Source organism: Brassica oleracea, chromosome C1, assembly GCF_000695525.1.
Source record: "Brassica oleracea var. oleracea cultivar TO1000 chromosome C1, BOL, whole genome shotgun sequence".
Classification (NCBI taxonomy): Eukaryota; Viridiplantae; Streptophyta; class Magnoliopsida; order Brassicales; family Brassicaceae; genus Brassica; species Brassica oleracea.
In genome coordinates, this window is record NC_027748.1 from 4,366,710 (window position 1) to 4,391,703 (window position 24,994).

At 39.0% G+C, this 24,994-nt stretch overlaps 6 protein-coding genes and 2 pseudogenes across 7 annotated transcripts; 2 read left to right on the forward strand and 6 right to left on the reverse strand.

Moving 5' to 3' along the window:
* Positions 1-724: 724 nt before the first annotated feature.
* On the reverse strand, positions 725-6,575 carry LOC106309790. The gene has a single exon (XM_013746927.1). It carries the CDS (start codon positions 6,514-6,516, stop codon positions 835-837), a length of 5,682 nt encoding a protein of 1,893 aa, XP_013602381.1. The 5' UTR covers positions 6,517-6,575; the 3' UTR covers positions 725-834.
* Positions 6,576-9,456: 2,881 nt separating this feature from the next.
* Positions 9,457-10,630, forward strand: LOC106329441 (pentatricopeptide repeat-containing protein At5g65560-like). Its single transcript, XM_013768100.1, has one exon. It carries the CDS (start codon positions 9,461-9,463, stop codon positions 10,628-10,630), a length of 1,170 nt encoding a protein of 389 aa, XP_013623554.1. The 5' UTR covers positions 9,457-9,460.
* A 517-nt stretch (positions 10,631-11,147) lies between these two features.
* On the reverse strand, positions 11,148-12,235 carry LOC106302831 (putative F-box/LRR-repeat protein 19). The gene is made up of 2 exons (XM_013739250.1): positions 11,904-12,235; positions 11,148-11,666 (listed from the first exon to the last, which is right to left on the reverse strand). Exons 1-2 carry the CDS (start codon positions 12,233-12,235, stop codon positions 11,165-11,167), a joined length of 834 nt encoding a protein of 277 aa, XP_013594704.1. The 3' UTR covers positions 11,148-11,164.
* Positions 12,236-12,988: 753 nt separating this feature from the next.
* On the reverse strand, positions 12,989-13,624 carry LOC106329450 (annotated as a pseudogene).
* Positions 13,625-14,480: 856 nt separating this feature from the next.
* Positions 14,481-16,217, reverse strand: LOC106342872. The gene is made up of 4 exons (XM_013781927.1): positions 15,530-16,217; positions 15,322-15,392; positions 14,951-15,221; positions 14,481-14,840 (listed from the first exon to the last, which is right to left on the reverse strand). Exons 1-4 carry the CDS (start codon positions 15,611-15,613, stop codon positions 14,646-14,648), a joined length of 621 nt encoding a protein of 206 aa, XP_013637381.1. The 5' UTR covers positions 15,614-16,217; the 3' UTR covers positions 14,481-14,645.
* A 1,493-nt stretch (positions 16,218-17,710) lies between these two features.
* Positions 17,711-20,835, forward strand: LOC106309828 (signal recognition particle receptor subunit alpha-like). 2 transcript variants are annotated; one of them, XM_013746968.1, is made up of 8 exons: positions 17,711-17,826; positions 18,096-19,105; positions 19,193-19,277; positions 19,362-19,457; positions 19,560-19,820; positions 19,910-20,155; positions 20,277-20,360; positions 20,451-20,835. In XM_013746968.1, the coding sequence occupies exons 2-8, from the start codon at positions 18,117-18,119 to the stop codon at positions 20,574-20,576; spliced, it is 1,887 nt and encodes a 628-aa protein (XP_013602422.1). In that variant the 5' UTR covers positions 17,711-17,826; positions 18,096-18,116; the 3' UTR covers positions 20,577-20,835. The 2 variants fall into 2 exon arrangements, with proteins under 2 accessions (XP_013602422.1, XP_013602432.1); XM_013746978.1 differs by lacking the exon at positions 17,711-17,826 and adding an exon at positions 17,863-17,982.
* Positions 20,836-21,725: 890 nt separating this feature from the next.
* LOC106306562 (putative glutamine amidotransferase-like protein C13C5.04) lies at positions 21,726-23,466 on the reverse strand. Its single transcript, XM_013743258.1, has 3 exons — positions 23,065-23,466; positions 22,554-22,883; positions 21,726-22,042 (listed from the first exon to the last, which is right to left on the reverse strand). The coding sequence occupies exons 1-3, from the start codon at positions 23,374-23,376 to the stop codon at positions 21,932-21,934; spliced, it is 753 nt and encodes a 250-aa protein (XP_013598712.1). The 5' UTR covers positions 23,377-23,466; the 3' UTR covers positions 21,726-21,931.
* A 489-nt stretch (positions 23,467-23,955) lies between these two features.
* The window catches only part of LOC106329458, a 6,513-nt pseudogene continuing 5,474 nt past the window's right edge, over positions 23,956-24,994 (reverse strand).

Sequence of the window (24,994 nt, forward strand, 5' to 3'; positions counted from 1 at the left end):
GAAAATCAATTCCGATCAATCCCCTAAACATGTAAAAATTTAGCACACATCTCTTCTCAAAACTCAAGATAACATATCATACTCCATTCCAATTTTCGTTTTTCAATTAAACTCCAATTTTTTTTTTTTTTTTTTTTTTAAAAATCGCAAATTAACCCACAAATTGGCAATCAAGGTAACCCATGAGTATAATCATCACAAATAAACCATCCTAGATGCTATTCCATTTAGAATTTGGAGATTCCCCTACATCCAACCCTAGGGCGATTTTAGATTCCAAATTTAGGAAGTCATACCTGTGCCTTGATGAAAACTGATGGTAGAAACGGATAGAGCTTGAAAAACTAATGAGTTTAGCACCAAGAATTACAAAAATCGGTTGAGAAATGATGAAAATCGATTTTGGGTGTTCTTGAGAGGTTTGAGAGAGTTTGAGAGGAGAGGAAGATGAAATCAGAGGTGTTTTGATCCTTTTTTACGCGAGTTTGGAATTTTATGAGTGTTTTCCGGTTTAAATTAAGTGAAATCAAACCGGTCAAACTTACCTGAGATCGACCGATCCTATGCGTATGGATCGACCGATCTGTGGCATGGATCGACCGCTCTACGTATCCTGGATCGACCGATCTCTTACCTGGATCGTCCGTTCTGTTTCTTTCGGATCGATCGATCTCTGCCTGATCGTGATACACGCCTAAAAATCATCTAAAAACACAACCAAAAATCAATTCACACAAGAAAACATAATCACAAAAGAGAAAGAAAATCAAACCATGTGGGTTGCCTCCCACTCAGCGCTTGTTTAAAGTCGCGAGCCTGACTATTTTGTTGTCCTTAGGCGATATCAGGTTCCGATAAAGGAATGTTGGTTCCTTCTTCGGGTTTTGCATCTGTGAAGTAAGGTTTTAGCCTCTGCCCATTGACTGTGAACTTCTTCCCATTCTCTTCCAAGACAACAGCTCCATAAGGTCTAACCTCTGTGATGGTGAAAGGTCCGGACCAACGAGACTTAAGCTTTCCAGGGAATAGCTTGAGTCTAGAGTTGAACAGAAGGACTTTGTCTCCAACAGCGAAGTCTCTCGGGATTATCTTTCTGTCATGCCACGCCTTAGTTCTTTCCTTGTAGATTTTGGTGTTCTCATAGGCGTTCAACAGAATCTCGTCCAGCTCGTTCAACTGAACCATCCTCCTTTCTGCAGCGGTTTTAATGTCGAAGTTCATCAACTTCGTTGCCCAAAAACCACTGTACTCCAATTCCACAGGTAGGTGACAAGACTTTCCATAGACCAGATTAAAAGGAGTGGTGCCCAAGGGAGTTTTATAGGCGGTTCTATACGCCCATAAGGCGTCATCAAGCTTCACAGCCCAATCTTTCCTTGTTTTGCCTACAGCCTTCTCCAAAATCCCCTTGATTTCTCGGTTCGATATTTCAACCTGCCCACTTGTCTGAGGATGATAAGGTGTAGCTACCTTATGCTTTACTCCATGTTTCTTCAGCAGTTTATCGAACGTCTTGTTGATGAAATGAGAGCCTCCATCACTAATAACCACTCTCGGGATCCCGAATCTTGGAAAAACGACTGTCTTGAACATTTTCTTGACAACACTAGAGTCATTTGTCTTGCTGGCTACTGCTTCCACCCACTTGGAGACATAATCAACCGCAACCAGGATGTACTCATTTCCATAAGAAGATGGGAAAGGGCCCATAAAATCAATTCCCCATACATCAAAAACTTCAACTTCAAGGATGAAATTTTGGGGCATCTCATTTCTCTTACTGATGTTACCCTTCCGCTGACATGCATCACACTTTGAGACAAACTCATGGGCGTCTCTGAAAAGTGTAGGCCACCAGTAACCAGCCTGCAGGACCTTAGAAACCGTCTTGAATGTTGCAAAATGGCCTGCGTATTCTGAACTGTGGCAGTGGAAAAGAATCCCTTGCATCTCATTCTCCAGAACACATCTCCTGAATAAACCATCTGAGCATCTCTTGTAGAGGAAGGGATCATCCCAGTAATAGTGGTTCACATCTCTCATGAACTTCTTCCTCTCATACCCCTTCAGGTTCGGTGGTTCAATTCCAGCACATAGATAGTTTGCAAAGTCTGCAAACCATGGTAGATCATCCTGAATTTGTCTCATGACACAGCAATCAGCCTGATCCAAATACTCATCCTCCAGCAAGGTGATCACATAGACATTCTCCTCGGGTAATGTATCATCCAGTGGTGTTTCAGCTTCCACTCTCATTCGGGAAAGATGATCTGCCACTCCATTTTCTGCTCCTCTCTTGTCTCTGATCTCAATATCAAACTCCTGTAGCAGTAAGATCCACCTTAAGAGTCTCGGTTTAGCATCTTTTTTCGTCATCAGGTACTTCAAGGCTGCATGATCTGTGTGCACAATTACTTTCGAGCCCACCAAATAGGACCTGAACTTCTCGAAAGCATAAACTACTGCCAGCAACTCCTTCTCAGTGGTAGCATACTTGATTTGAGCATCATCAAGCGTTCGGCTGGCATAATAGATCACATGGAGTTTCTTGTCTTTTCTCTGCCCCAAAACAGCTCCAATCGCGTAATCACTTGCGTCACACATTATTTCAAATGGCAAGTCCCAATCTGGTGGCTGCACAATGGGAGCACTGACTAGAGACTTCTTGAGAATCTGAAACGCAGCGAGGCAGTCAGCATCAAAAACAAACTTCGCTTCTTTGCACAGCAGACGGGTGAGTGGCCTCGCTATCATAGAGAAGTCTTTGATAAACCTCCTGTAAAAACCGGCATGTCCCAGAAAACTCCGAATATCCCTCACTGTCCTGGGAGGCTGTAGGCTGGTCATAACTTCAATCTTTGCTTTGTCAACCTCGATACCCTGCTCTGATATCCTGTGACCCAAAACAATGCCATCTTTCACCATGAAATGACACTTCTCCCAATTTAACACCAAGTTCTTCTCCTCACATCTTTCCAGCACCTTGCACAGATTAGCAAGGCAGTCGCTAAATGAAGAACCGTAGACTGAGAAATCGTCCATAAAAACCTCCATAATGTCCTCAATAAGATCAGTAAAGATCGACATCATGCATCTCTGGAAAGTGGCAGGAGCATTGCACAATCCGAAAGGCATTCTCCTGTAGGCAAAAGTACCGTATGGACAGGTGAATGTTGTCTTCTCTTGGTCGTCTGGATGAATGGGTATCTGAAAGAACCCAGAGTAACCATCGAGAAAACAGTAGTAGGGGTGGTTGGCTAGTCTTTCCAGCATCTGGTCAATGAAAGGAAGTGGGAAGTGGTCCTTCCTTGTGGCTGAGTTTAGCTTCCTGTAGTCAATGCACATCCTATGCCCTGTGACTGTTCTGGTAGGAATCAGCTCAGCCTTCTCATTTGTGATGACAGTGATGCCACCCTTCTTAGGAACCACATGAACCGGGCTCACCCAAGTACTGTCTGAAATTGGGTAGATCACCCCTGCACTCAACAGCTTTAGAATCTCCTTTTTCACAACTTCCATCAGTTTGGGATTCAGTCTTCGCTGGTGCTCTATGGACGTCTTTGACTCATCCTCCAAGTGAATCTTGTGCATGCAAAGATCTGGAGAAATACCTGTAATATCATCCAAAGAGTACCCCAATGCTTTTCTATACTTTCGCAATTTTGAAAGAAGCAAAGCGGTCTCCACATTATTCAGGTTAGCACAAATAATAACAGGATATGTGGAATTCGGTCCCAAGAATGCATACCTCAGCCCAGCTGGGAGGGCTTTAAGTTCCACCTTTGGAGCATTCTCCTCACTCCAATCTGGTTGGGAGGATGACGGTTTGACGGTTTTATCGGTGCCTGAGTCTTCAAGGCTGACATAGGCGACATGCTTCTCAATCGGTGGGGCTGAATCTAAAATCTCAGAAAATCCAACCACTTCTTGGTTCATGAACCCAAACTCACTCTCCCTTTGGGTCAATGCGACTTGTAGAGGATCATCAGTGTGCAACTCTTCATCCATTTCCTCCACCAGTTCAGTCAATGTATCAACCCAGAAAGTCTGTCCATCAATAGTCGGATTTTTCAGCACCTTCTCCACATTGTATCTCATCGCCATGTCTCCTAGACGTAAGTCTATATGCCCATTCTGTACATCAATCATGGCTCCAGCAGTAGCTAAAAACGGTCTGCCCAAAATGAGAGGATCTTTAGGTTCCTCTTCCAGCTCCAGAACTACAAAATCGGTAAGCACATATCCCTTTCCAACACCAACAGGGATGTTTTCTAGTACACCGACTGGTCTTCGCACTGATCGGTCAGCAAGGACCAAGGAGATCCTTGTAGGTTTGTAGTTCGTCATGCCTAGCCTCTCAGAGACAGAGAAAGGCATTAGGCTCACTCCTGAACCCAGATCGCAGAGACTCCTCTCAAAGGTAAGTGATCCAATGCGGCATGGTAGAACAAATGCTCCGGGATCTTCACGCTTTTTAGGCATGACATTTTGTAGAACTGCGCTACACTCCTCATTGAGCATCAACACACCCCGCTCTAGGCTCATCTTATCGGTAAGAATCTCCTTCATGTACCTTTTAAGAGAAGGTACCATCTTCACCGCTTCAACGAATGGCAATCTCACATGTAACTCCCCAACAAGGTTCTTTAGCTTCTCGTACTCACGTTCTTTGATCTTCTGCCTTGGTCTGGATGGGTATGGAGCCTTAGGAACATAAGCAGGAGGCGCCACATACACCTCTTCAGGTTCGGAGGAATTTGGTTTCGTCGACACGGGATCGGTCGATCCAGATGGACCGGATAGGTCGATCTCCTTCCCCTTGGATCGGTCGATCTGTTCTTGAGATCGGTCGATCTCTTTCTCTTTCGATTCCTCAATCGTTTTTCCACTCCTAAGTGTTACAGCATTCACAAACTCCTTGGGATTCGTCTCTGACTTCCCTGGTAGAAATCCAGGTGCTGTTCTGCTGCTAGAGGCGGTTTGAGCAACTTGCTTTTCCAAAACTTTCAAATGGGTGTTCAAAGCTTCGAACTTCCCATTAAGCTCTCCATACATGTTATCCACCTTGGTGTTTATCTCTGCAGTGCTATTCTTCTGACCTTCTAGCACCATTTGCAGCATCTTCTTAATTTCGTTATCCTGAGAAGGCTGTGACGAAGAGGCATTTCCTTGATTCTGATAGTTGTTGTACTGCTGCCTTTGCTGAAATCCTGAGTTGCCCGAGTTGTTCCCCTGATATTGATTTCTGTTCTGAAATCCTTGGTTGAACACACTCTGGTTCTGATTCTGGTTCTGCCTGTTTCCTGCCTGAGGGTAGGACTGATGTTGTGGATTCTCCACATTGTTGCTCCGGTAAGACAGATTATTTTGCTGATTTTGATTCCACCCAAGGTTCTGATTGTAGCCTCTGTTGTAGTTTCCTTGACCACCAATGTAGTTCACATCAGCCTGCATATCACTTGAATCATCACCAACAGCTTCTTGTGAGGAACGATAGCCTTGCTCCTCCACAAATTTCACAGATTTCTGATCTCTCTTGAGAAGCATCTCAATCTTGGCATTCAACTCATCTATCTTCTTGGATTCATAACCAACACCCTTCTGGCTGGTATCAAACCTTGACTTGCGGTTTGCTTTGCTGGATGACAGGTTGTTCAACAAGGTGTAAGCTTCTTCAACAGTCTTGGTCATGAAATCACCATTACTTGCTGTGTCCATGGCATCTTGACTCTCTTCATGAACTCCATTATAGAAAATGTTCAGCAAACTCACATCAGTGTAGCCATGGTGAGGGCAGTCCTGTGTGTACTCCTTGAAACGCTCCCAAGCCTCATGAAAGCTTTCTGAATCAAGTTGCTGAAAGCTTCCAATTCTGCTTCTCAGATATGTGGACCTTGACTTGGTGAAGAAATGCTGTAGAAAAGCAGCTCTTGTCTCTTCCCATGTAGTAAGAGATCCTGGAGGGATGGACTTTAACCATCTGATAGCTTTATCAGCTAAGGAAAACGGGAACAACCTGCATTTCAAAGCGCCTTGAGGAACTCCATTATGTCTGCTGGTGTCACAGACTCGCTCAAAATGCTCCAAGTGATACATCGGGTCCTCAGACGGGTTTCCATGAAACGGATTTTTCTCCACCAAATTAATGAGACCAGTCTTGATCTCAAAGTCTCTTCTCTCAATGGGAGGTGGGCGAATCCCAGAACGATCGGCATAGAATGCATCTGGTGTATCATAATGTGCAAGCGTCATCCTAGGCATGCCATAGTCTCCAGCCTGTTGTCTTGCAGCTACACCAGCCTGCTGATTATCACCAGCATTGTTGCCTTCTCGTTCATCTACAGGAATTGGATTTTGCGGGTTGTCCTGAAACTGGTCTTCTTGGTGTTCAGCCATTTCAACCTCTTCAGCGGACTCAAGTCTTTTCTTTTTCACTTGTCTCTCTAGGCGGCCGAGCTCTAACTCCAAAGGTATTAAATTCGATGATCCTTTGCTTCTAGTATGAAATCCGCTCATTCACCTGAAAACACAAACAGAAAGAGAAAGACAGAAACATTAGACAAAATAAAAATGCTATAGTCTTAAACTGATCATTAACTCAAGGGTGACCAAATGGTCCCCGGCAACGGCGCCAAAAACTTGATGTGTCGAGTTTTAACCCGATTATCTAACTGCAAGTGCACAGTAAAGTACGCAGTAGTAATGCGGGATCGAATCCACAGGGACCGATGATCACACGTAGAGTTGCAGACAAGTTAATAGCTACAACGAATCAAAATATATTTTTGATGGTTTTTATTTAATCTTCTCTAGTGTCACAAAGCATAAACAAGCATGTAAAAAGATGATTTAAACGATTTGAAAACTATTTTAAAACAAACGTTGGGCATTGGGAATTCTCAGGGATTTCTTTTTAATCAAGATACAATTAATGGAAGACACAGGGATATATTAAGAACCGTCTAGAACTCAAACACGATATTAGAATTAACCTACTTCCGTAGCGCTAATTCTCTATGTTATAGAAATCTCCACACTAACTTCCGCTGAGTTTCAATTTCTAAACAAGCATTAAGAACAGGTTCAATATGTTCACAAAGCGCAATAACATCAACTTCCGAGGGTTAAGGACACTTTGCTCATCTAAAGTATTTTCGGAAGTTCAAACAATCACTTTCGGTGCATCAAACAATCTAATATCATGAACTAAGTGATCAATTCAGTTCAAGCAGTAAGAAATCCATTAGATGAAGAACCAAAACGTAATCCCTTAGTCTACACACGTTTTATGAATCAAAACATCAAGAAATCCCCTATGAGAACCCCTAAACCCAACTAGATGACTACTCACACATAACTAAGCAAGAACAAAACGATTTTGATGAAGAAAACATGATAAGATTGTATTAAAACAGAGTAAAGGTTCAGAAGATCTTCTCCAAATGGTTTTCAGATGAACTCCTTTACAAATCTTCACAAATCACACAAAACAAGATAAAAACTCTCAAATCTCTCTCAAGAACTTGTAAATCTCCTTCTTGGTCGCCCCTGGTCTTTTCTTCGTCTCAAAGGTCGAGTTCTTTTGTGAATTATTGAGGGGAGTGGGTAAAAAGGAGTGAAAAACTCGTTTGTGCGTGTGGAGCCCGTAGAGCATGGGATCGGCCGATCCACATGGACCGGATCGGTCGATCTAGGGCATGAAGGCGTGGGATCGGTCGATCCACGTTGTCCGGATCGGTCGATCTGTGGCTCTGTGCGATCAATACTTCATTCGGTCCATTGTTCGGTCCATCTTGCTTCTGATAAATCCCGAATGCGTTCTTTTCTTTCAAGCTATCTAGTAACCTGCATATTACACTTAAGAACACCAAAACGCATCAAATAGACCAAAACATTAATTAAAACCGACCATTTAATTGCTCCAAAACGAGTTTAAAACCGTTAAAAACACGGAATATCAACGGGTTATGTTATTTATTTAACATATCATTTAATTTCGGAAGGGCTTAGTATATTAGATGTTGGTCTAGTTAAAGTGAACCAGTTATGTTATTTAGTCAGCGTGTACATAGTTATTATGATAACAAACTTATATGGGTCCAATATATAAGGTAGCCTAGTAAAAAAACTGAAAGAGTCCAAAATTTAAAATGAACTTTCTTGGATAGATAAAAATAGGACTCTGTTTTAATAGATTAGATAAAAAGTTTCTATAATTTAACCGGCCATACAGTATTTAACAAATACAAAATTACATTGAAATGGTAAATCATTTATATTTTAAAACAAAAAAAGTACTTCTAAAACTACTTTTTTAACACTTTTTTTATTGAACTAATTTGAAACATATTAATTACATCATAGAAGAATATGACAAAACGATAATGAGAAACTAATGATTTTTCTACACCAGAAGCTCGTGAGGATAATCATCATTGATGACACATTAGCTATATCAAATTAGTTTTATCATAGAATAATGTAGATTAAGTGTTCCCGTTCCAGCAGTAGCAGACAGACTTCTAATACCTTATCAAAAACATGACAATCTCATCGTCTAGATAGGTCTTCATCTTCAATTGCCTTTATCAATTTTGTTTCGAATTCGCTTCAGATAAGCTACCATCAAAACAATTTTGAATGCAACTAAAAATCAAATAAATGATGAGGATTGATGGTTCACACCATTATCACCAATAGTAGCAGACTAAGCTAAAGAGAGTGCATAAGAACAAGCTCTTCAAAAACCAGCGACAACCATCACTACCTGCACTAGAAAGGCTAACCTCCACCATCATTAATCCACTGATGGAAACGAACATTAACTAAACTGCAAACAACCAAAGCTATCACTTTAGAACAAGATAATGTCCACAAAATGTGAAAATGAAAAATACAACTTTAAACCAGAAGAAACCAAACCGGAATCACCAGAGTGTAACCAATCACTAACACTGGTTCAGATCCGCCGATACAGATGGACCTGCGAGAGACAAAAGTCTAATCGGAATCTCTGGAAGCCACCACAGAGTACTCCATTGGTGAACCGTCGTGATAACCTTCTGTAACCAAACGCCACCACCAAGTAGAACCGACGAACTCTAACACAAATCCAAGACAAACAGACAACTAGAAAGGAGAGGGGGGGCCAGTACCGGTGCTGGATGAGCCACCGAACCGGCCTCAGATCTGAAATTGGCAGTGGCGGCTGAGCCAACCCTTTTGTTTTTAAAACTAATTATATTATGAATTTTTTTTGTACAAAAATATTTATAATCCAGTTTCTTTTTGTTTGGGCTGAAGCCACAACTTAAGCCCAACTCTATTGAAAACTTATTGCCAACAAAATAAAATTTATTTAATGGAAAAAGTAGGGGTTTATTAGCTCTTTACACAAGTATGACTCGAAAGCCCTAGCTAGAGCAGGTGGAACCACCAGACGATGAGATTCCCGGTGCACATGGCGCTCCGTCGACAGTTCTTCAGCACATCGGTGAAAAATGAGACATTAGAGAGTTTGCTCTCCGAATATTATAAGCAGAAGAATCTTAATAATCTGTCCCCAAAGCCGTCCCATAAGATCTCTTCACACGTCAAACCCGTTACTACACCAATCTCATTACGTTCCCTTTTCTCCGGGTTTAGGTGGCAGAACAATCCTTCCCTGGTATCATTCCTACAGTATGCTACGTCTGTCGATGTATCCTCACTTTCCTCCCTCAGTCTTAATCCCAACTTTAAAGATACTGTGTCCTGCCATGCAGCTGTCCTCCATGTTTTGACATCACATGGAATCTCGTGTCACGTCCCTAGGATCTTCATATCCATGACAAAGATGTGCCGTTCGGTGGAAGAATGTATGTTAGTTGCTGATTTCTATAGGAGGTTTAAGTCTCAGCTTACTCCCAAATACTGCCACGCATTGTTGGATTTATTGGCTAAATATGATGTGGTCGTTGAGATGAAGAAAGTATATACAGAAATGTTGGAGAAAGGTATGGTCTCTTCTCGGGGTAATTACACACCCAATCTCATGATTGAGTCGTATTGCAAGCGTGGATATGTGGTTGCGTCGAGACAGTATCTCTGTAAGATGATTCAAGCTGGCTTGGCTCCTGATCATGTCACCTTTACATCTTTGATTCTTGGTCATTGTAGAAGACACCATGTGGAAGCTGCTTTCCATGTTTTCAAGGAGATGGTAGATCATGGGTGTGCACAATGCTATGAGAAACTCATATTAGAGATCTGTGAAATTAGGAATCTTGAAATGGCGGAAAGGGTGTTGGATCAAATGCTTAAAGAAGGAATAATTCCAAGTGATTGTGTTTTTATTGCACTTGTTAACCGTTGCTGCATGCTTCAAGAGTATGGAGAAGCTGTGAAGATTGTGGAAGATAAGATTCGTTGTGGTCACTTACTGCCATTTGAGTATTGCAAAACCTTGGTTTACAGGTTGTATGACGTAGGAGATAAAAGGAGAGCAGGATCAGTTATAAAGAAGCTGCTTTGCTCTGGCTTCTACCATGATGAACTTGCTTGTGAAAACTGGCTTAACGTAGGGCAGAGCGGCTCGTTGCTACACCTTCTCTTTTATGAGTTGCAACCATCTTCCGCTTTGTTTTTGTAACGTTGACGAAGAAACTATATGTTAAATAATTGTTTTCTTACGATTTTAAAATGTGAGCACTAATTGAGTTTAAAATTTTTGTTGTTGAATTTATATTCCACAGTTGTTGACACTAAAAACAAATCACAAAAACATCCAACATCAAGTAACTATGGTAGCCGCTTGTACGCACAACAACTAAGAAGAAGAAGAAGATAGTTGTTAGATTATTGCGTCTCAAGTCTCAAGTTACCTTCTTGATGTTCAGACATCTTTCCAAGTACTATTTAGAAACAAAACCATTTATAGACTAAAGGATCTTTTTGTGAAACAAATAAAGTATAAGATAATTATTTTCTTACAAATTACATTTTTAAAGCAAGCATAAAACATAAAACCTAGCAAACTCAGGTTGAATGTATCGCTTACACTTGTTGTCAAATTATAATCAATCACATAAAATATGACAAAATCAAATGAAAAGAAAACTGACTTTTTTGTTAACTTCACCAACGAAATAACAAAAGGTTGTAGTACAAATCTATATGCGTTCAATTAGTGGAGTAACGCTGTAAATTCTGGTTTCTTGATCTCCTTCAAATTCTTCAAGCTCGAGATACCGTTAGTAACTCCGTCGCTAGTCAAGTACCTACACCCAACCAAGTCCAAATACTCTAGATTCGGACATCCTTTACAAAGAAAGGGAAGAGCTTTATCAGTCACTGTTGAGAATCGAAGTTCCAGGTGCTTCAGCTGACTCATGTAATTCCTAATTGCAAAAACATCAATATTTCCTGAAGTTTCGAAACACAAACCATGCACGTATGTACAATGCATAAACAACCTCAGGATCTCCGAAGTTTGCATCAAATTGCGTTTCAGAGTATGAATATTCTTGCAGTTCGTACCCACTATTTCGATACATTCACCAGATATTAAATAAGAGCAGCTTATATCAAGCTCTGTAAGCTTAGTGCAGCTTGAGGCTATCTTCCTCATTGACTCAACTGTAACCTTTGGGCTATATGTAACCCCAAGTACCTCAAGATTAGGACACCTACAAATCAAGATTTGATCAACTTAAGGACTGGTTCTGAGATTTCAAATGTCATAAATAATTTATTAAAGTTAATAAATTATTTTTGAACAAACTGAGCATATGTTACATATAATAGTTTTTATAATTTTGAAAATCAAAAATCAATGTTTCATTTGGCTATGTCCAAACCCTACTCTGTCCGCATCAATCACAATGTAACCACTAACCAAGAAAATTAAACCAAGACGTGTGTACCTTTCGGCAACGTAAGAGAGAGATTGATTCGTACAATGCCTGACTCGAATCTCTTTGAGACCGCCTTCGCTCTGATCGACGACAGACTGGATGGTTGAGTTAACTTTTTCCTCGAACTCTGGACTCCACCAGTAGATGCAATTTGGGGAAGACAGAAACTCAGCTTCAAGGTCCAAGATAGTGTTGAGGGACGGGTCTTGGCATAGGTTTGTCCACGTTTTGCAGACCAGCATTGGTCCGTTCCGTCTTTGTCCCATGGTCAGACGTGAGAAGATGCCGAGGAGACATTCCGGAGGCAACTCTGTCCACTCAGGGTGGACTCTAGATCCCATCTAATCGAGAACAAAGAAGATTGTGAGATCTTATTGATTGAATATAGTTGCTATGGATAACTCACAACAAAGAAGAAGAAGAAAATGTGCTCAGAAAAACAGTCCCATTAAGCAAACTTAATAATAAGGCAAATTATTTTGATACGTGTAGTTGAACAGTAAACCATATATTATATTCGTTGACTTTAGAGAGGGAGAGAACTTCATCGTTTCGATATGGAAAAAGGAGTACAGTTAGGCTTTGTCAAGACATTTCAACTGTCCAGCTATTTGAAATTAGCCATTTCTAGGCCAATTAAAACAATTATTCGACTAATGAATATCTTTGTAAATTACATTATGTGTTTCATCGATGATGAACTTTCTTGTGAAAAACTGGCTTAGTCTAGGGAAGAGAGACTAATTTTTCGGCTGCAATCACTTCTTGATGTGTTGTTAGAACCCCCGTGCGTCTCAAGTTACCTTCTTGATATTCAGACAGCTTATTTGTTTAAAGTCGTAATTAATAAGTTACGAATAGCCTTAGCTGAAATGTCAAATGTTTGAACTTTTCAAGCTATTAAAATGATTATTCTCTTACAAGTTAGCCTTTTTCAAACAAGCATTAAACATAAAACCTAGCAACAATCTAGTTGAATTTTAATATCACAAAAAAAAAAAAATATTATTAAAAAAAAAACTGAATTTGTATAACCAAACCAACAAAATAACAGCAGGATATCAAATACAAATCTATATGCCTTCAATTAGTAGTCAAGCTGTAAAATCTGGTTTCTTGATATCCTTCAAATTCTTCAAGTTCGAGGTACTGTTTGTAACACCATCGCTAGTCAGGTAGCTACATCCGAACAAGTCCAAATACTCCAGATTCAAACACTCTTTACAAAGAAAACCAAGAGCTTTATCAGTCAATGTGGAGAATCGAAGTTCCAAGTGCTTCACCTGACTCATATATCTCCTAATTGCAAAAGAATCAACATTCCCTAAAGTTTCGAAACATAGACCTTGCACGTATATGCAATTAGTCAACCTCGCGATCTCCCAAGTTTGCATCAGATTGCGTTTCAGAGTATGAATATTCTTGCAGTTCATACCAACTATTTCAATACATTGTCCATATATTTCATAAGAGCAGCTTATATCAAGCTGTATAAGCTTAGTGCAGTTTGAGGCTATCTTCCTCATCGACTCAACTGTAACCTTTGGGCTATACGTAACCCCAAGTACCTAAAGATTAGGGCACCTACAAATCAAGATTTTGATCAAATTTAGACAATTGGGACCTCAATGGAACCAAGCAAACCGAGACTGTGTGTACCTTTCAGCGACGTACGAGAGAGACAGATCCGTACAATATTCTGTGTTGTGGAACGTAATTATGTAAATCATTTGCAATCGATCTCCTATTAAATTAACAATTTATAAAATCCTGTATCAAATTCTTTGTTTTCACATCTTAACGTGTTATGTGGAGAAAATAAAAATTAAGTTTATAGAAACTTGAGCATTATCATATCTTTTTCTAATAAAATCTAACTCGGGTCTTTGTCAGAAAATAAAATAAATTCTAACTCTTGTGTTCTGGTCCATGTATAAATTGCTTCTCTGAACAATGGTTTTCGTTCTTAATCGAAATTTCTCTTTCAATCCTTCTTGCATGGTGGAGTGGTTCTCCTAAGATTCATCGTTAGTCGAGCCATAGGCTCTCAACACTTCAAAATTAGCGTTATATAATCAGTCAAAATTTCAACAATATTTCTCTGTGGCTCACAATAGTCTAAGCGGCTCAGAGACAAATGGACCAGAACACAAGAGACATCATCATGTAGTAGTTCAAGTATGATCTTCGTGTGTCCTCATCATATTGCTCGCGGTATCGATTTCCAACAAGATCTCGCGTAATGAACGTTGATTCATAAAATGAAGGGGGGCTATCAACAAGTAAAAGAGATCATATCATTTTTATTAAAATATTCCACAATTTCATCTAAAATTATGATATTTAAATCTATTTTTTTTTCAGTTGAAACACTCACCAAAACAGTAAAAATCTAAAAATTATTTGCCTGAAATACTTTTGATAAAACAATTTATTAAACTACATTGTAAATGACTAGTTTAAAAACATATGAAGAGATTTTTAAAATAGTGGTACACTAGTAAACTTCCTGAATACATACACATTTGTATAGCATATGAAGAGAATCAGTAAAGAACATTCAACACATAAAATGAGATTCTGTAATCACCAAATTGGATTTTGGGACATATGAAAATTATGATTTCAAACCGTTCAAATCTTCATATATCTACACTTGTGCACGTATAAAACCCTTTGAAGCATATGTGCATATTGGGCTAAATCACAATATCTCAAAATCCTACTTGATATTCTTACTTGAAAACCCTATCAAACACTTAAAGCAACTGGATCTTGCCATGAAACCTTCCTCTTCACTGCTGCTCTGTTTAACTCTTTCTCCACGTCTCTGCATATCGGCAACTTCATCTCGCAAAGATCATCGTTTCCACTACCAAGCATTGCCTTCTTTGTTGCTTCAACGACCACTTGTCCACCATTCGCTTCCGGTTCCTCTTCTTCTCTCTACAATCAAACATGCAAAACACACACAAAATCAAGCTCTGGTCAGTTTCTCAATTCTCAAGACACCAAGGAAGAGCCTAAAAACATGAGAAGTTGTTCTGGCTTTTTACCGAGATCTGGTTTAGGTCAAAGGCCGGGACTTTGAAAGTGCTCCCACCTCCGTTAAGATCAGGAAGTGGAGATGAGTTAGTCAGAACCTCGTCTCCTCTCCTCCTTTTTGGATTCTTCTCTAATGCCAATTCTTCCTTCTGTCTCAGAGAAGAGCTCTTTCTTTTACTCGGCACCTTCACATCTCCAGTTTCTGACAATCTCAACAAGTTGGGAGATGATGTTTCAAGAGTTTGGTCTTGCTTCAAGTGTTTGTATCTACGCTTCAAGAACCTATACCGTTTTTGATCGAAAAAACACACTCAGTAAGCTACACCAATGTACCCATCATCACAAGCCAATTAAACGTTAAGAGATGAGAGGGTTAATATACCTAACTTCTGCGTCAAGGTTTGATCGTCTCTGTTTCATCATCTCCAGTTTCCTCATCTTAAACACTGTTTCCTGAAAATAACAAAAAAAGTTCAAAGCTTTATCTTATATCTGCTCGATCAGAATCAACCCAACAATTCCAAATCGCCAGATCCAGATGAAATCGAAGAGGAACCCCAGAAAAATTACGATAAAAAAACCCTAATTACCTTTCGCAATTCGTGATAATCCTGCAGAAGGGATTGATGCTTGAACACGATCCTGGGATCGACGGAATCAGTAATCTCCTTCATCGGATCGGATCAGAGAATCGCAGATAGAGAAGAAGAAAAAAGTAGAGAAGGAAGGGGAAAAGGGGATTAGGTTTAAATGGTGGCGAGAGAGTCTTATTCCTTGTATGAAACTCCTCTCTTCTTGACCAATGACTTATGAACCCACAAAGAAGAAGCCACCACATCATTACAATTTCGTAGATTGTTATTGTAATTAAATTTTTGGATTTTCCCTTCTTTTTTTTTGGTGGGAGGAGTCTTTGAGACAGAACAGACAAGCAAACAGAAAAAATAGGAGTAGTCATCAAGATGGTAAAGGAAGAAGGAATGAAATAAAGATGGGGAAAAAAAATCAAAACTTTTTTTTTCTTCTGTGTTGTGTCTTTTTGGAAAGTTGCAGAAGGGCATTGAAATGCTGACTAGTACACAGGAAAAAGGTTCTTTCTTTATTGTGTTTGTTTAATGATTTATAGGTTTATGTCTTTGTGAGGTGGGTTTGATGATTGGTGGAGAGTTGAATTTAAAAAGTACATATGGATGGGTCATTGAAGAGATAAAGAAATGAAATTTTGTGGACAGATAATTAATTAAAAGAGATGGGGTCTAGAGAGAGACATCAAAAATTGAAAGAATTGGGAAAGATGAAAAGAAACAGGAGGAGAAGAAAACTATGGAGGAGGAGACTGAAAAGAGATGACTGCTCTGGTGTGTGTGTATGAATTGGACCCATCCTCTTAGACTTACCATTATACCCTTTGAATCTTTTTTTTTTGTTAAAATACTGACTAATAAATTTATTTATTTTTGACAAAAAAATGTTTGTTGACCAAAAAACAAAATGTCATATTAATTCGCTTCCTTGGGTTTTCTCATCCTAACCCATTTGTATTGATGGCCAAGTATAAAATATAAGCATCGACTAAAGCCCATTAAGCTCATTATCATACAATAGTTTCCTTGGATCACTGGTTTATCGATTGAGTGTGAGCCGAAAGACCAATAAACTTTTTAGTATACCTTACCTTTTAGTATAGGTGACTTGCGTAGCTAAAGGCTTCTTTCACGAAGAACAAAAGCATGCATCAAAAGTTGCCGCGTTCATGTCGTGTGTCGTTTACTCGCAGTCAATGGGGACATCGTCACATCGACACCGTCCGTGACCATGACACCGGCTTCCACGAAGCAAACTGCGGTACCCACTTTCATTTTGTTTTGTTTGTTTATTCTTTTTTTTTTTATTACCTAAACAAAATTTGTAGGTCGTGTCTGAAACTGGGGTTACAAGCTTACAATATCCGTTTATTTCTTTTGTGATAAGCTAAATTCAGATTTACATTTTTTCTTTCTAAATATTCATATTCCAACTAAGAGTATGATTAATGAAAGTCTCTCTAACTATAACACCCAAAATATTATATTAAATTAGTGAATATATAGTTTACAAAAAAAAAAAAAAATTAGTGAATATATTAAAAACTTGAAATTCCACACTAAATCTATTAAAATTTCTCAAATAAGAGATTTCGTTGTGAATATATCAAGTTTTTGAAATACTTATCAACTTATAATATAAATATATTGTGGTCTAACATTTCTATGAAAATTAAATAAATGGAAGAAAGAATCTCGATGAAAAAATAAATAAATCCTAATTAGGAGAAATAATCAAATTTATTTACCAACAAAAAAAAAAATCTCCTCACCCGGGAAAAAAATTAAGGGCAAATCTCCAAAATAGCACATTTCTAAGTTTATATCACAAAAATAGCACTTAAAAACTAAAATGACCAAAATAGCACATTTCTAAGTTTATCCTTTGAAAAATTTAATTTTTTTATTTTTCAAAATTTAAAATCTTATCCCCAAAACCTATCTCTCAACTCTAAACCATAAACCCTAAACCCTAAACTCTAAACCCTAAACCCTAAATCCTAAACGTCATCCTTTAACTCTAAACCCGAAGTTTGTGACTTTTGATAAAACATTAAGTGCTATTTTTGTGACTTCTGACATTGACTGCTAGTTTAGGAACATAAACTTGATTTAGTGCTATTTTTGTCTTTTTCTCAAAAATTAATGTTAACCCTATATATAACAGGAAAATCAATTTAGAGATACATAATTTTCACGTTTCTTTTTTTCGTCGTCGTCGTCTCTAGCGCGCGCCCCGTAAAGTTATTATTTTTCTTATTCGTTTTGGTCAATTGCACCAAGAAACAACAGGAATCAAAAAGGTTCGTATCCTCCTCCTCCTCTCTTGCTTGTGATTGTCAATTTCGAATCGAATCACGAGATCTGCCTCCTCGGATTCAGTAAACAATTATTCGTAGATCGTAGGCTCCTCGATGAACGCTTTCTTTTTAGGATCCGTTCTCTGCGTTTCCTGATCCGTGAGTTTGATTGCTTCATTGACTTAGATCGGATCTGTTTCTCGATTGATTTCTTCAATTGATCCAATTTAAGTGTCATCTCCACGATCTGATTTCAAAGTATTGTTTTTTAGGGCACGAATTGAAGATCGAAGATGTTAGAACAGCTTCTGATCTTCACGCGAGGAGGATTAATCCTCTGGACATGCAAGGAGCTCGGGAAAGCTCTCAAAGGCTCACCAATCGACACTCTGATCCGCTCCTGCCTCCTCGAGGAGCGATCTGGTGAAGTCTCCTTCAACTACGAAGCCTACACTCTCAAGTGGACCTTCCACAACGATCTTGGACTCGTCTTCGTCGCTGTTTATCAGCGGATCCTCCACTTGCTCTACGTGGACGACTTGCTCTCCATGGTGAAGGAAAGCTTCTCTGAGATTTATGATCCTAAGCGGATGAGTTACGATGATTTTGATGAGACGTTTAGGCAGCTTAGGATGGAGGCTGAGGCTAGGGGGGAGGAGTTGAGGAAGGTGAAGCAAGTTGGGAAGGTTGTGAGCAGTGTTAAGAAGCAAGGGCAGGTGTCAAAATCTGGTCTTGATGGGGGAAACAAAAGTGGTGGTGGAGGATCGAAGAAGGATGTTGGAGATGGGGATAAGGATAAAGATAAAGTCGGGAGCTTTATGACTAATGGTAATCATAAGATGGAAGATGATGATTCTGACAAGACTAACGGGAAAGAAAACACGGCTGATAATGTTGTACTTGATCCGAGTAAGCTTATGAAGCTGAGGAGTAAAGGTGTAAGAGGTAGAGGTGGTGTAAGGAAGACTGACAGTATAGGTAATAAAAGTTCCAAGGTTGCTGCTGCGGAACCGCCGAAGAAGGCGACGAAGAAGAATAGGGTTTGGGATGATGCGGCTCCTAAGCAAGTGAAGCTGGACTTTACTGATTCCGTTGGTGAGAATGGGAATGGGAACCATGATCATGTAGATATTGCGGCTGCTGACCAAGGAGAAAGTATGATGGATAAGGAAGAGGTTTTTAGCAGTGATGATGAAAGTGAAGATGATGATGACGAAGCAAGGAGTGATGAGAAGAAGCCTGAGGCTAAGAAGAAGGGATGGTTTTCTTCTGTTTTCCAGAGGTTAGCGTTTCTCTTGTTGAATTTTTTGCTAATTTACTTATCTATTATATCATCTGGTATTAAACGTGTATTGCAATCTTTGTTCAGTATTACTGGGAAGGCTAATCTTGAAAGGACAGACCTTGAACCGGCCTTGAAAGCTCTGAAGGAACGGCTCATGACCAAAAATGTGGTATGTACCTATACAGTGAATCATGTCTTGTGTTTGGGTTTATATTATGGCTTTTACTTGAATTTAGGCTTTTTTCATTCACAGGCTGAAGAGATAGCTGAGAAGCTTTGCGAATCAGTGGAAGCAAGTCTTGAAGGAAAGAAGCTGGCATCGTTCACGAGGATCTCTTCAACCGTTCAGGTGTTGTGCTTTGTCCTTGTGGCTCTAATTGAATCTAGATAACGTTTCACTGTGCAATCTCTAGATTGTTTTAACTGTGGTGTGAAATATATATGACTTCAGGGAGCGATGGAGGATGCTCTGATTCGCATATTGACTCCGAGACGCTCCATTGATATAATGAGAGACGTTCATGCTGCCAAAGAACAGAGGAGGCCTTATGTGGTCGTGTTTGTTGGAGTCAACGGAGTTGGCAAATCCACCAATCTGGCCAAAGTGGCGTATTGGCTTCAGCAGCATAAGGTCAGTGTAATGATGGCTGCTTGTGACACATTCCGTTCTGGAGCTGTTGAGCAGTTGAGAACTCATGCTCGTAGGTTACAGGTAATGAAATAATCAAGTAGTCGTTGACTAATGGTGTAGATACTGAGTTATATATTGATGTGAAATACTAATTTTGATTTTGGCAACAGATACCAATATTTGAGAAGGGTTATGAGAAGGATCCAGCAGTAGTTGCTAAGGAAGCCATACAGGAAGCAACTCGGAATGGATCCGATGTTGTTCTTGTTGACACAGCTGGTCGGATGCAGGATAATGAACCTTTGATGAGAGCTCTCTCTAAGCTCATTAACCTCAATAAGCCAGACTTGGTCTTGTTTGTCGGTGAAGCTCTTGTTGGAAATGATGCTGTTGATCAGCTCTCAAAGTTTAATCAGGTTCGGTTTCTTACCCATCAGAAATTCTTGTTAGATGTTTAATAAAAGTATAAAACCTTATTAATGTTTTTTTTCCTATAAAACCTTATTAATGTTTTTTTTTTTCCTTTCTAAACTCCAGAAACTCTCTGATCTCTCCAATTCTGGGACCACGAGATTGATTGATGGAATCTTACTGACAAAGTTCGATACCATTGACGATAAGGTACAGTAAAACATTGATAATCAGGATTTATGTTGGCTTGATCTTATAATATGAAAATTTTAAACCGAGTGTTTGGGACGGGCTCTGTAGGTTGGGGCAGCATTATCTATGGTTTACATATCGGGAGCACCGGTTATGTTCGTGGGTTGTGGCCAGTCTTACACTGACCTGAAGAAGCTCAATGTCAAGGCCATAGTCAAGACACTTCTCAAATGATCTTCTCATAAACATCATCATCACTATCTTCATCACTACCATCATCAATCAATGTCTTATCCATCATACTTTGTCTTGAGTTCTTGTTTTTTTTTTCTTTTTGACTTGGAGACTATTTCTCTTTGGCTGTGTTGTTGCTTCCTTAAAACTCCAAAAGACTATTTCGTTGGAGTCGCTACTATCCCAGCCCATGTCTTTGTATGATGCAACTTTTGTATTGAACTAAGTGTTCTTTCTTTTTTTTCTCCTGTTTTTATCATTCACCATGATTATGTTGCTTATTGTAACGGGTTAAGATAAGTAACCAAGGCCGTGTGACTAGCTGTCTGTTTTAGTTAGTAGAGAGGCCTAGGCCATTAGGTTTAGATTAAGTCTAAGGTTAATACTTTAAGATTTGGATTCTATCTAGCAAACATGGTGTGGTTTCCTCTTGATAACTGGAGACGAGTTGAATAAAAAGTTTTGTATGTATCTTGATTATCATCTCTCTTGGTCATATATATTACGAGAGAGATAATAACGGTCAATTTTTAGTTATCTTTGCATTATATCCATAACTCAAACTAAATTCATTCTATCAATGAAAGCCAATGCCTAGCCTAGCCGTTTTGTCCAAAAAATAAAGGCTCAAAACTGTCGCTCTATCGAATTAATTAATAGCCATTTAGATGTTTAGTTTCGTGCTCGACCACAACGGCTCGTAAGTATCCTTTGTATCGCCCGAAGACTTTCATGCAAAACGTATAAACTACCGTTTCCGTAGATACTACTCCGTCCGTTTCCATATAGATGATATTTTGAAAAGAATATTTTTCTTCAATTTACATAAAATTTTGTAGTTTTAAGGTTACTTTACTTTATTGGAAACTATTTAACCAATTAGATTTTATTGTCTTTTTTATAATTGGCTAACTGATTTTAAAATTATATATTTAAAAATATTTGTGTATTAAGACAGAATGCCAAGTATTATAAAAAGAACTAAGTATTTTACTAGCTGTAGATGTTAATAGAAGTGTACGAGGTCAAATTTACATAACTGGTACCTGCTACGTTTCATTGTATACCCCTTATTTATTAGAAGATACAATAAATCGTAATTTTACATCAAAATTGTTAAACAAAGTGACAAGAATAAAGACGCTAGGATGAAATGAAAAACTATAGCTTTTATTGAATTATTTTACTTATGGGTGCAACACATAAATGTGATATTGAGATTAATATGAGTTTTTGTTTTCCTGACAAGGATGAGAATAATAGGTTATATATTGAATAAGAATACAGCAAGATGATAAATCCATAAGTGCTCAGATATAACAAGAGCCAAATAGATAATTTGGGAGTGAAACTAATTAATTAGCTGGAACTCTGCCTTTGAGGAAATTCTTGCAAATCGTCTCCAAGAGTTTCCTGTCTGCTCCCCTATTCTCCATCGAGGCCTTTGCCGCATCCGCAAAATCTTGCTGCAAAATTAATTTATGGTTTATCAAATAAATACTATTCCCCATGTTTCATATTGTAAGTAGTTTTAGTTAAAAACACTAATATTAAGAAATTGTTGCTTTTGTAAAAAATAGTATTTAATTAATAAACTCAACCTATTATAAAAAAACTAGCATTATTTGATTGGTTACACAATATCCAACAAAGAGAAAATCTGCATTGAAATATGAAAACTACTTATATTGTGAAACAAATATTTTTTTGCTAAAACTGCTTACAAAATAAAACGGAGGGAGTATATTTCATAAACAAACAAAAATAATATAAATAATGTTAAATGTTTTTTCTATAATGACCATAACTTTATAAAAGCAAGGCAACGGTATCCACATACAGTAGATAATGTATTCTTGGTTCAACTAACACCTACTATGATGTGTACTAAAACTGAAGTCACTAAACCATTCTAGTTTTGTACGTTTTCTACATAATTGTTCCACGTAAATGGGGATGAAAGGAAATAAAGCTAACCTTGATGAAGCCAAGACGAAGAACACGATCAACGATCTCGTGGAGAATCTCTTTGTTATACTCGGGATGTCCTTGAATACAGAATAAATGATCCTCAATGGAGAACATCTCCACCTCGTACTTTTCGGAATAAGCTAGTACTTTAGCAGATTCAGGCAACACTAACACTTCGTCCTGATGTAACTTTAGGATGGCTATGCTATTCGGAATCTCGTTTCCGAAGAAACTTCCCGGTTTAATCGCATCCTTCACGATGGTTATGTCTGTAAGCTTAAGTTCTGGTCCCTTCCTTGCTCTTCCCACTGTCCCTCCTCTTACTCTGGCTATGATCTAATGTAATTCAAAATTTTCGATAAATCAGAGAGATCTTTTAATGTTAATACAAAACATTATACTTAACGGCAAGTGCTAGTAGAGTTATATCGTTAATATGATAATATTTCAGTATATGGTCTACTGGTTCGATCGGTTTAAGACCAAATGTAAAGTTAGATTGGTAAGAAGAGAGAACCTGGTGACCAAAGCAGATGCCAAGAATCTTCTTCTTCATCTCATCAAGTTTCTTGACGATCTCACATAGCTTAAGGATCCAAGGATCATTCTCGAAGGAATCGTGAGAGCTTCCGCTAATAACGAAACCATCGTACTTGTCAAGATCTTTCTCATCCGGAAACTCGCCCTCTACGACTCTAAACGAGTCCCAATGCTCTCCTTCGTCTCCGAACGTGGAGACAAACACGTTATGGTATCCACCGTACTCTTTCTTTACGAACTCTGAATCAGGAGTTGCAAGAAACAGTGCAAACCTTTTCTGATCAACCATTTTTGGGCTAAAGAAAATAGAGAGAGAGTGGTTGATTAGAAGAGAGAGAAAGAGATAACAGAGATAGAGGTGCAATGGAAAAGAAACACGTATGCATCTGTGTATTTATATGAGATTTGATTTGGTCGACCCACCTACTTGGTTTTGTATTTTCCACGTTTTGAAATAGTATTGTAATGGAGACAATCGACAGCTAGCAAACCATTATTGACCGTTTGTGTCCATACGTGATTCACATTATTCTGGAGGATGTCATTATTATAATAATACTACATTGATTGTAATTGGGCAAAAAAATAAAAGATCTCATTGACTCCCATGTCAAAAGCAGTTAATAACGTGCAACTTATGTTTCGGTTATTCTGTTGTATCTTATTCTCATATTAACAACTTTACCTTACCTCAAAAGATGTTACAAAAAAACTTATATATATATTTTTTTTGGTCTAAATGTTAAGATTTATAACCATTTTCTGAGTTTTACAATGTTGTGAAAGACACAACTTATTACAACAAGAATCAAAAGAGAGAGAGTAAAAGAGAGGGAGCCGTCTAGATAGCAGTCTTGAGAGGATATGATTAACTATATGGGAAAACAAAGCAAAAGTACAATTCGAGGAGGGAGGGTGAAGCTGCAGTCACTGACGGAAGAGAGGCTGCAGTCATTGGCGGAAGAGAGAGCAACCTATCCTGCATACTACGATCCACCACCTTGAAGAACGCCTCGTGAGTCATCGAAACATCTCTGAAGATACGGCCATTTCGTTCACACCAAAGGTTGTAGATAATAACTTGATTCAAAAGCTTCAGCACAGCTACAGCCCGAGAAGCGTGCGGTCCCTGCAGTTGCCGGCATAGATCAATCACTGCTGCTACAGAGGTAGGTGGAGCCGCCAAGAACCTGCCACAAAAACGATTCCAAATGACAGTAGCAAAGGAAATGTAACACCCCCGAACCGTCCTAGGCATAGGTCAACCCACCGGCCAACAATCAAACAAGAACATGACCGACGGACAACCCACACCAAGGGTTGGAGATGAAAGGCTAACCGGCCAGCCAACAATCAAACAAGAACATGACTGACCGTCCAACCTAACACCATGGTCCGGAAGCGCTACGTGACGGGTTAGGGACGATCCGGCCAGAGTCACAAAATTTACTCCACGACCTCGACCAGTTCGTCCACTAACACGTCCGGCTGCGTCAAGGAACAAGGCTTTGCAACCTGTACCTAGAGTTAGCGTTTTCCGTTAGATCGAGGCCTAAGGCTTTTCAACCCGTACCACGACCTAACGTTGTGTTAGACCGGACTAGTCAAATATCAGAGTACTCATGAAGCGCATATAAAACAATTACTTTTATTGATTTAAGAAATATTCATACATTGAATAATTCAAGACTGGGCCCGGCCTAATGCCAAATCGAGTCAACATAACACAATTCACAATACCGTTTACAAAAGGCATGAAAATCTACACCGGCGGTCCTAACGTCCAGCACCAAGCTATCCAATCATCCTTACCTAAAGCGACCTGCAAAAAGGACAACGGAGTTGGATGAGTAATCTAGTATTACTCAGTGAGCTGGCGGCCTCTACCCGCAACCTAGACTCTAACC

What these genes read in the sequence shown, in the direction of transcription:
- LOC106309828 (XM_013746968.1), top strand. Translation starts at nt 18,117, where the DNA reads ATGTTAGAACAGCTTCTGATCTTCACGCGAGGAGGATTAATCCTCTGG. An exon ending in GGATCTCTTCAACCGTTCAG is followed by an intron (nt 19,458 to 19,559) that starts GTGTTGTGCTTT and finishes ATATGACTTCAG; the next exon opens with GGAGCGATGGAGGATGCTCT. An exon ending in TCGATACCATTGACGATAAG is followed by an intron (nt 20,361 to 20,450) that starts GTACAGTAAAAC and finishes CGGGCTCTGTAG; the next exon opens with GTTGGGGCAGCATTATCTAT.
- LOC106302831 (XM_013739250.1), bottom strand. Translation starts at nt 12,235, where the DNA reads ATGGGATCTAGAGTCCACCCTGAGTGGACAGAGTTGCCTCCGGAATGT. An exon ending in CTCTCTTACGTTGCCGAAAG is followed by an intron (nt 11,667 to 11,903) that starts GTACACACGTCT and finishes CTTGATTTGTAG; the next exon opens with GTGTCCTAATCTTGAGGTAC.
- LOC106309790 (XM_013746927.1), bottom strand. Translation starts at nt 6,516, where the DNA reads ATGAGCGGATTTCATACTAGAAGCAAAGGATCATCGAATTTAATACCT.
- LOC106342872 (XM_013781927.1), bottom strand. Translation starts at nt 15,613, where the DNA reads ATGAAGGAGATTACTGATTCCGTCGATCCCAGGATCGTGTTCAAGCAT. An exon ending in AACCTTGACGCAGAAGTTAG is followed by an intron (nt 15,222 to 15,321) that starts GTATATTAACCC and finishes AAAACGGTATAG; the next exon opens with GTTCTTGAAGCGTAGATACA. An exon ending in TTGACCTAAACCAGATCTCG is followed by an intron (nt 14,841 to 14,950) that starts GTAAAAAGCCAG and finishes GTTTGATTGTAG; the next exon opens with AGAGAAGAAGAGGAACCGGA.
- LOC106329441 (XM_013768100.1), top strand. Translation starts at nt 9,461, where the DNA reads ATGGCGCTCCGTCGACAGTTCTTCAGCACATCGGTGAAAAATGAGACA.
- LOC106306562 (XM_013743258.1), bottom strand. Translation starts at nt 23,376, where the DNA reads ATGGTTGATCAGAAAAGGTTTGCACTGTTTCTTGCAACTCCTGATTCA. An exon ending in GCATCTGCTTTGGTCACCAG is followed by an intron (nt 22,884 to 23,064) that starts GTTCTCTCTTCT and finishes GAATTACATTAG; the next exon opens with ATCATAGCCAGAGTAAGAGG. An exon ending in TTCGTCTTGGCTTCATCAAG is followed by an intron (nt 22,043 to 22,553) that starts GTTAGCTTTATT and finishes TTAATTTTGCAG; the next exon opens with CAAGATTTTGCGGATGCGGC.